Source organism: Sinocyclocheilus anshuiensis, unplaced genomic scaffold (genome assembly GCF_001515605.1).
Source record: "Sinocyclocheilus anshuiensis isolate Anshui unplaced genomic scaffold, SAMN03320099.WGS_v1.1 scaffold399, whole genome shotgun sequence".
NCBI classification, from domain to species: Eukaryota; Metazoa; Chordata; class Actinopteri; order Cypriniformes; family Cyprinidae; genus Sinocyclocheilus; species Sinocyclocheilus anshuiensis.
This window is the reverse complement of record NW_015552570.1, coordinates 1,079,354-1,089,568: the sequence shown is the minus strand read 5'-3', so window position 1 is coordinate 1,089,568 and position 10,215 is coordinate 1,079,354. Positions and strand designations below refer to the sequence as shown.

General features: G+C 36.6%; 2 protein-coding genes across 3 annotated transcripts; one reads left to right on the top strand and one right to left on the bottom strand.

The window, feature by feature from the left end:
• Positions 1-2,168: 2,168 nt before the first annotated feature.
• LOC107665026 (inactive phospholipid phosphatase 7) lies at positions 2,169-6,133 on the bottom strand. Of its 2 annotated transcripts, XM_016455757.1 has the most exons (3): positions 5,568-6,133; positions 5,021-5,047; positions 2,169-3,370 (listed from the first exon to the last, which is right to left on the bottom strand). In XM_016455757.1, exons 1-3 carry the CDS (start codon positions 6,037-6,039, stop codon positions 2,982-2,984), a joined length of 888 nt encoding a protein of 295 aa, XP_016311243.1. In that variant the 5' UTR covers positions 6,040-6,133; the 3' UTR covers positions 2,169-2,981. The 2 variants fall into 2 exon arrangements, with proteins under 2 accessions (XP_016311243.1, XP_016311244.1); XM_016455758.1 differs by lacking the exon at positions 5,021-5,047.
• An 855-nt stretch (positions 6,134-6,988) lies between these two features.
• On the top strand, positions 6,989-10,215 carry LOC107665027 (protein FAM78A-like). The gene is made up of 3 exons (XM_016455759.1): positions 6,989-7,297; positions 7,459-7,928; positions 9,440-10,215. Exons 2-3 carry the CDS (start codon positions 7,669-7,671, stop codon positions 9,966-9,968), a joined length of 789 nt encoding a protein of 262 aa, XP_016311245.1. The 5' UTR covers positions 6,989-7,297; positions 7,459-7,668; the 3' UTR covers positions 9,969-10,215.

The window sequence follows — 10,215 nt, the reverse complement described above, 5'->3', positions numbered from 1 at the left end:
AGGGTATGAGGCACATGTCAACAAGCCCCTGTAACGCAGTTTATTGAACAACTGAATTTAAGACAGATTAAAACACAATAGCTTTCTTTGCATATTTTTTAAATACACATACACACAATACGATACAGGTTAATACACGTTATGAATTATCAAAGCTTTTAATTTGCCCTGCATGGCATCTGACGCAACAATATAAAGGAATGACAAAGGTTTTTTTTTTCATTACAAATTATACTTAAATTATATGAAAAAATGTATTCATTTATTTGTTTGTTTATCTGCTTTTTTAGAATGGTTCAAAGAGCATATTTTGCTTCAGTGGATCTATCTATCTATCTATCTAGCTGTCTGTCTGTCTGTCTGTCTGTCTATCTATCTATCTATCTATCTATCTATTTGGCCAAAAGGTCAGTGGTCACAACAAATGGTTAATGTCAAAAAAGTAGGTAACACTTTATTTTGATGGTCCCTTTTGAACATTCTATTGACAATAAGTAACACTGCACCTACATGTCAACTACCTCTCATTAGAGTATTAGTTGTCTGTCTGTATTGTGATGGTTTCCCGACAGACATTCTACTGACTATAAGTAACTTTGCAAGAACATGTCCACTTAATCTAACCCTAACCCTACCAGTCTACAAACACTACTACCACTATAGTGAGACTTTGTAGATATGTAGGTGCAACGTTACGTATAGTCAACAGAATGTGCTAAAGGCACCATCAAAATAAAGTGAAACCAAAAAGTTTTTTTTTTTTCAATAAAATTTTTTATTCTCTTAAAACTTACTCTTTCTTTTCAGGTAAAATATGTTCTTTGTTCATCATATTGTCAATAAATATATCTTTGGAATTTAGGGATTCATTTACATTTGTAAATTAGTTGGTTCAGGCAAACATTACATTTAAATAAAGGTCCAATACATTTCATAATAATTATATTAATACTTGTCAATTAATATGCAGAGTTTACACTTGATGCAGAATTTACACTAAATGTAGGCTAATCTTCAGTCGGAGGGTTTGATTTTGGCCCGTGTCCTCTCTGTAAATAATAGGTGAAAATAAAGTCTAATAATAAAATAGATAAAGGCATGTCTGCTGGAGTTGTATTTATTACTTATGTTGATGTAAAATTTGCCTGAACCTACACATTTAGAGTTTAACTGAATCCTTTTATTACATTCCAAAGATATATTTATTGACTATGAAACTAGACAAAGAACATGAAAACAGATCATTTTAAAACTACAGATCAATATGTAGGCTATTTCCTTAAACTCTTATTTATTTATAATTATTTATTATTGTTTATTCGTTCATTCATTCATCAGTTTTTCATCATGTGTTAAGGTTGTGTAACTGTTCTTAATGCACAATAGTATTTTTGTTTTACCGAATTTGACTTTAATACCTTTAAGAATTTTGCCCGATCTGCAATGGAATTTTGCTCAAATAAACTCTATAAAATGTATGAAGCTTATTAAACAAAAATCAACGCTGTGTCAATAGTGGGCAGTCTTTACATGTGTGTGTATGTAGGCCACAAGAGCATTGCTGGGTTTCTAATAGTAGGCATGAACATGGACTCAGAGACTGACCCCTGCTGGTATTTATAGACTGCTGAGTCAGGGTCAGGAACTGGCAGATCACTGCTATAAGCAAAAGAGGGTGGGGAGACTGTCATCGACAGCTGAGATAGTAAGCAACCATCTCAATAAAAGCTTGATCTCTTCTGTTACACATTTATATAAACATGCAGTAATTTGATCACATCAACTTTCAATAAAGTAATGATTTTCTTCATCTCTCTGTCTCTCATTTTCCATCTGCAGATCATAAAAGCTTTTGAGATAATCTTGAGATTTTCTTGAGATTGTTTAATGTTATAATGTACAAAGTTGTCATCATGTTCCATAAAATGTATTTTATTCATATCACATCCGTTGTAAGTGTTTATCTCTGCATTCTTAGGCATGAAGAATCCAAAACACACACCCACACACACACACACACACACACACACACACACTTGCATACATACACATTCACATGGTTTAAGTTGACACAAAATTAATAAATTCTGTTCATAAAAGATGTAGAACTTGTTTGATTTGTGTATCTTTTTTCCCCAATCTGTACAACACTATAAGATGTTTGGTTTACAATAATCATGTATAAAATTCATTGAAGGGATTCATTTATTTCCAGAAGGCCCATACCATACATAACATTGCTGTGGAAATCATACAAAATGGCACATCTGAGGCTTGCAGCGATTGGAATTAAACAACATAAAATTTCATATAAACAACATTGCAATTTTTGGTAATAGTGAAAATTGTGCTTGAAATGTTCAGTTTGAATGCTTGAGTAGTTGTATTAATATAAATGTGATGCATTCAGAGTATCATGAAATGTCAGTACAATTGTATTTAAACTCCAGACACCCAAACTGTCCATAAAATCCCAAATTATCTGCGGTGGTTTCATTTACAACTTTTTCTCAAATGCATTGTAAATAGTCTGAAAATTATATACAATTCCAAGAAAATAGAAATCTGAAATGACTCATTATGCTGCTTGATATAGTCCCTGAGCAAATGTTTCGCTCACTTACTGTGATCAGTAAAATCCATCAGCCGATTGATATAAATCACATATACTGATTTGGCCTTCATCAATGTTAGCAATAAAAAATACTTGCATCAACATCCTTTCTTTTAAAGCGAAAGGAAAAACTGTGCACCTGATGCTTTTCCAAAGCATTTCTCCAAACTTTATATTGCTTTGGCAGAAATGGAAGAAGAAATGGTCAGATCAAGCTTATGGATGTGTGCTGCTTAGGTTAATGTTTTTAGAAAAGTACATGTTTCTATCGCATGGTTTTTAGAATAGATGTAGGGCACTTAACCTGAACTGAAAAAAAAAAAACACATACGGCGACTTTTGAAATCCCTCAAAAGACAGGTACTGATCAGTAGAGGGGGCTCCAGTTGAATGTTCCTATGGATATTAGATTCTGGCAAGTGTTGGAAGACAGCCACACCATCTCCACTAAACTGTAATGAAGGAATCCTAAGGCAAAGCCGCATCCGACATCTGTCAGATGGTGGCGACCCAGCAACACACGGGACATGCCAACTAGGACTGCCCATAACACAAGCAAAATACGCAGGGGAACTGCAAGCACCAAGTGTGCCAACAGGAATTTAGATACCATGACTGCTCGGCTTGCATGGGCTGCCGGGAAAGAATAGATGTCCATGGCCAGGTAGTCGAGGAAACTGGGTGCCATTTCCCATGGCCCTTTGCGCTTCACCAACTTCTGCATGCCTGCTACAGTCATCACATCCAGTAAGAGAGCTGTAAAGCAATGACATTTACATTATTAAAGCAATAGCAAACTCACAAGAATGTTTATGGCCACAAGTCATCACACCTGTCATGATATACAGCTATAACACACTCTTATATTGCTATATTGCTGTGTTATATTGCTTTTACATAACAAATAAGTAGAAAAATCAAGGAATGTTCCAAAGTCCCTCTACTTTCTTATGTCACAGATTCAAATTTGTTGTTGCTAGTTCAAAAGCTGTGTCCAATGTATCTCTATTACTAATTTGAAAACATCACATTAGAACTAACTAAACGACTTGAGCCGTTTGTGACAAGAAAAAATCAGAGCCACTTTAAGGCGAGCCTCCAATTTTGAGCAAAAAAAAATGTAAAGTTGTGGTGAAACAGTGAAAAAAAATTTGTAAACTTTGCGGGATAAAAATCTATGCAATGAATAGCTCACAGAAAGTCACTTTCAAACCAGGATGCTTTCGGATGATCAACGTGGCAAATTCATGAAAACTTAAAACCATGGCAAAATCTGCATGAGGAAATCTTTCGCCCTCACTTGAAATTCCTGATGACATGGATTTCCATTGAAATGACGTTGCTCATGAAAATTTGCAGACAAATGTGAAAACACCTTAACGCTGTGGAGCACTGTGGAGGAGACAAAAGTACCGTTTTTTGCGGATGTCAATGGAGGACAGACTAGTATGGTGAATAAATTGTTTTTGAGAGGAAAGAGCTTATCTCTTAATTAATATTTGCCATTAAACATTTGTTTAAACACTGATTAATCCACTTTTAGGCTTTACAAAAAAAAAAAAAAAAAAAAATGAGCAACAATATATAAGTGCAAATGACAAGTCTCGGTTAGCCTAACGCAGTACACGTAGCAAGGTGTGTGTGTGTATATATATATATATATATATATATATACACAAACAAAGAAAAACAAGTAGAATAGAAAGCTAGAGTTTTTTTTTTTTTTTTTTTTTTAAAAAAAAAAAAAAAAAAAAAAAAAAAAACTAGAAGATTATAAGAGAAGTCACAGCCAGTTTTGTGAGAAGTAGCACACATAATCCAAGCTTACCTTTAAGCTTTCTCCATGGTAGAGCTCAAGAGGTTGGTATCGTCCCATAATAATAGGAACATCTTTGGCAAGACTGATATTTCAAGGTTTATATTTGACACATGCGCAGAGCGCAAGACTGCACTAGTAAGTGTAATCAAGCTTGAAATCGTGATCACCAAAGAGACTGCTATAAAATAAAGATGTACAACACAAAACTGACTCAATCACTGCAGAGAAATTGATTAAACCACTGGATTACTTTTACATTACAATTATGAGTTTTTTGGAGCTTCAAAGTTTTGGTCACCATTCACTTGCATTGTTTGGACCTACCATGCTGAAATAATTTACTTCAAATGTGTTCTGAGAGCAAATAAAGTCATGCATCTGGGATGGCATGAGGGAGAGTAAATGATGAGAGATTATAATTTTTTGGGTTTCAGTTTCAATTTAGTTTTGTTGAAAGAAAGTGAAATTAAAGGAGTAGTGAAAATAATAAATTCCAGAGTAGCTTTTCATTATGTTTGAGTGTAATGAACTAGTCACATGCGGCTGTCAGTCAGAACACATATCCTTGTATTCCCTCATCCACTGACCTACAAACCCAACAGCATCCTCATAAGCTGCAAAAAAAACACAAAAAAACCCCTGTGATTTCAAATTCATCAAAATCATATGTGCTTGACCTGATCACCATTACAATTTTACTCAGTCATTCTATTTTCATTCTCAATTGTGTACATGATTGATTTGAATGTCGTTTTAATCAAATAATTCATATGTAAACAGTGGGACAAAAAAAATCTACATTGCATTTAAATTCTTGTCCAGCTTTCAGATAGAGCTGATCAAATACACAGAAAGTCAACATTGCATGTAGGATACCCAACACTGAAATTATCCTGAATTTATTTATTTACATTGTCTTAAAAATTATACTAAAGTCAGTATATAAAACGAGAATATACTCTCTCTGGCACTATGGTGGTATGGTTTACAAGGAGACATTTCTCAATCATAGTAGCCTATATGTGTGACCAAAATAGTGATGTTTTTATAGCAACACACATTTTCAGAATAACATTCGGACGTTCTCCAGAGCGCCAGTATTTGACTCCTTATCAGAAATGCGTTAAAACTCACCTAGCAGCAAATTGACCAAAACCTCTTGACCGGCCAACGTGTTGCTTCTCGTGAGACACACAATTGTGCCGAAGACCCACGGGATGCCATGGCCAGTGAGCGCGAGGAGCTTTACCATAGAGCGCACGCTTCCCCACGACGATGTGCTGTGCGCACACACGCCGAGCCGTTTAGACATGCAGATATCAATGGCCAGAAGAGAGTTCATAGCGATGCCTTTGAATGAGGGGTTTAGCTGCATGCAGTCTTCTTCTGGTAATTCCTTCCTTTCCTTGTTGTTCTCGGGCGACTCGTGCTGCGCGTTTGCGCCCTGCTGGTTTTGACTTTGCTGGAGTCTCTGCGACGGCCTCCGTGCAGCGCCGCGAGCTTCAGCGCTACTGCTCTTCAAAGGCTGATTTAGAGACATAAACTCGGCTCTGTTCAGCACATTGCTTCGCTCCCTCGCCCTGGATCGAGTCTGGTTCGCAGGCATTTTGATTTTCTACGGACCTTCCAGCCTAAATGTGTTTTACTGTCCTGTTCTTCACACAGAGAGACAGTGAACGATCTACCATGTCCATTCCCAGATCATGTCTTGCTCTGTTCTAAGTGTTGCGACTTCTATTCCAGTTATACTAAAAATAGACATTCCAGCCGCCTAGATACATGAGACGCATCCACATGCAGCCGAAAATCTAGAGAAACAAATGGCACCCGGCTAAGATAATCACTGTCCTTGCTTAAAAAAAAAAATAGGCTAAATACATAAACAGACTAAATTATTGTATTTATCTGTTGTTGTTGTTTTTTTGTTGTTGCATTGCACTGTATAGCTGCAACGAGTCTGCGCTATAAGATAATTCGCTTAAAAATTATAAATAAATAAAATAGCCTATTTATTTATTTATTTTAAAAAGTGTAAATGGTAAATATAATATAATGTTTATTTAACTTTAAATTACTATGCCACTCGAGCAAGTGCCTTAACTGTGCCTAAACTATTATCAACATATACAATTTACATTTTCAAAAAATAACACTAAAAGCCTTTAAAACAAATATTCCAAAAACGCTATTACTCCATGTAAGCTATATCTCACCCCATTTATTTGCTGTTTTATTGTTGCTTTCTTGACTGTTTTCAGAGAAGAGCGTCTGGAAAATTGCACAAATGAAAGCTTATTTGTAAAGCTAGCTAGTGAATTTAATACAATTAAAGTACAATATCTATACAGTGTACTCAATACGCTTTATAAATAAGAGTCATCCACTGCAGTCTTTTATGCTTCTCATAAAATAGTTCATCATCTGTTTCATTTTCAAAAAATAAAAATAAAACTTGACATGACTTTTGAATGTCTCTGAATCAAAACTACACTACCCATGATGCAAAACGTCGCCAAGAAGGGACGTCTAATTCTAAACCGCTTGGATAAAAAAAGCCAACAGCTGAAGTATTGTATTACACCAGAGGAACCTGACTAGCCTATAATAGGACAAGGGCGACACAAAGTAACCCGACTGGTCACGCTCAGATATGACGCGGAAATTAAGAGCACCGACATTTGATTTGACACCAGAAATCTTGGTCTCAAGTTATGCCAGAAGACAGCGTGGAGTTCGACCTGTAACGGGACTATGGATTTAAACTTCAAGTAATGTTGCTTGTTCTTGTCGTCCTGAAGGACCTTCTGAATTATGGAGCGACTCTGTGCGCAGTGTAACAGGTCGTAATGCCGCACGATTGGACGGTACCTGTCAGGTGCTTCTTAGATATTTCTGGTTTTAAGTCAAAGGCACGTATGAGCTGACATATATTTTAACCAACCAACACGATATAGCTATTTACTAATTTTAAATTGATTATAATAGCTATAAGATTGAATATGTAAGGTTTCTATTGTTATTTTAGCTTGACTGAAGGAAGGGAAAGACCTGGGATTTATTAATGCTGTATTAAGAGATTACAAGACATGTGAAATGATTCATTATGCTGACATGCCAAGAATCATGTCATAGCACTGTGACCACAGACTTGGGCCCTTTTTCTCTCATCATGAATGTTACTGCTTCATCTGGATACTGATGGGTGTTTGTGCTGCCAGTCTAAAGAGGCTCCACCATGGGATGTGTACAGAGTGTAAAACACAAGCCAAGTTTTCATGAGAACATCACGGTCCTGGAACTGCAAGCCTCCATTGATGCCAGTCCGACTGTCATCGATGAGTCATCTAATGTGGTTCTGCGATACCGCACGCCTTACTTCAGGGCATCAGCTCAGGTGCAGGTGCCAGCCATGCTTTGCAAAGAGATCTGGACCGTTGGCTGGATCCAGGCTTGCAATCAAATGGATTTCTTCAATATATATGGGAATGAAGGAGTGTAAGTGTGTTCATTGTACGAAAAGATACACCTAGCTCCTGAATACTTTATTGATTTGGGCCCTGGGAATCTAGAGGCTGATATTCCGATTACCAAAAACACTTTTAAAAATAAAGGTTCATTATTCGCATCTATGGTTCCAGGAAGAACCTTTAGCATCCATGGAACTTTTCCACTGCACAAAAGTTTCTATATAGTGGAAAAGTGTTCCTTACATTATTATAATATTCTTCACAAGAGTCACAGAATGACAGAAAGCTTCTTTGTGGAACCCAAAATGGTCCTGCATTTCTACAACCTCCCCTTTGGGAACCTTTATTTTCAAGTGAACCCATAAATGACACACAAGATTTGCATCCAACAATATTCATTGGTAAAAATATGTTATTTAATGTATTGTTTGGATAATTACTCTTAACTTTTATTTAAAAATTAACTTTATAAATTAAAACCACTCATTCTCAGGTGAAAAAGTACACTTTAAAAATCAAGACAAAAATGACAATAAATTTGCACCTATGTAAGTTGCAAAATTATTTTGCCTAAAAGTAATAATAATATTAATAATAAGCATTTATGATGCATATTAAGCAGAAATAAAACAATAACACAGTTCTGCATGTCCGTATCAGAAACTACCATCATTTGGTTTACAGGGCAGTAAAATACCATTGAAATATTGTAAAAATGAACTGAACGAACTCAGCTGCTTTTTTTGTGTAGTTTAGGTGGCATGATGCTGCTGAGGAAATATGTAAAAATGATTTTTCAGGATGCTAGTGATGTTTATGGTGCAATTTCCTGAGATTGTTTCCTCAAAAGCAGCAAAGCTGAACACACCCCTAACAGAACAAAATGCTTGTCCTTTACCAGCATTAGTCCTGAGAAAACTAGCTGAGGCTTTATTTCTACCAAAATTATTCACAACATTCATTCTATAGGAAATTACGGGGTTGTTAATTAAGAAGATCTTATGTAGTCCTTATAACTTTCTTGATTTGAAACTTAAACAAACAAATACTGTTTTACTGTTAATGGCTAGTTTAACCAAAAATGAATTTACTCACTCTCAGGCCATCCAAGATGTAAATGAGTTTGTTTCTTCATCAGAACAGATTTGGAGAAATTTAGCATTACGTCACTTGCTCTCCAATGGATCCTCTTCAGTGAATGGGTGCCGTCAGAACACAGCTGATAAAAGCATCACTGGAGAAAGCAATATTATAGATATAGAGGACTCAACGGAACAGTCTGAATTAAAAACGTGTTCATGATGTATTTATTACAAACACACAGCTTTTCCCTTTACAAGACATTAATTGATGGACTGGAGTCGTGTGGATTACTTGTGGATTATTGTTATGTTTTTATCAGCTGTTTGGACTCTCATTCTGATGGCACCCATTCACTGCAGAGTTAATATTAAGGGTACATTGCTGATGCAAGAGTGTATTAACTCACTTCATTATAAGAACAACATCCGAATAAGAAGTTTCATCTTCCCTCTGTAGATCCAGTTGGGAGCTCCCAGAGCTGAAATGTGGGCAGATCCAGGCCATTAGTGATTCAGATGGTGTGAATTACCCCTGGTACGGCTGCACCACTGAGATGTACACAATAGTGGGTCCCACTAAGAAGAGCACCAAACTCACCGTCAGCATGAATGACAACTTCTGCCCAAGTGTGACGTGGAGTGTCCCAGTGGGCACCACCAGCAGTCCCCCTCTCCTGAGCTCCATCCAGAGGGACCAACGCTTCACCACATGGCTAGTGGCCATGAACGAAACCACAGCTGAGATGGTGCTACTCCAAACCATCTGCTGGAGGATGCAGCTCTGCATTGCAGTGGATCCAATGAAGCCTCTGGGTCAAAGAGCAACAGTTGTGGAGCCACTGATCCAGGAACAGCCTCAAGTCCTAGTTAAAAATCAACCCATCCCAACAAATGCCTTGCTTAAGCCTAATGCCAATGATGCCCAGGTTCTAATGTGGCAGCCTAGAAATGGGGAGCCCATTGTGGTCATACCCCCAAAATATTGATCCCATGAAGGATATTTACTTCCAATTTGAACTGAAATGATTCAGTAATGCTCAGTTAAATGAAGAATGGCATGGAGTGAGTGAGAATAATAGTCAACAGGGTTACCGATTTAACGTTTTAAAGGAACGAATGTATTATTTGTGTATTTATTGATGGTTGATAGGCTGTTTGAAAGGATAGTCCACCTAAAAGTGAAAATTCTCTCATCATTTCCTCAACCTCAAGTCATTCCAAACCTGTATGACT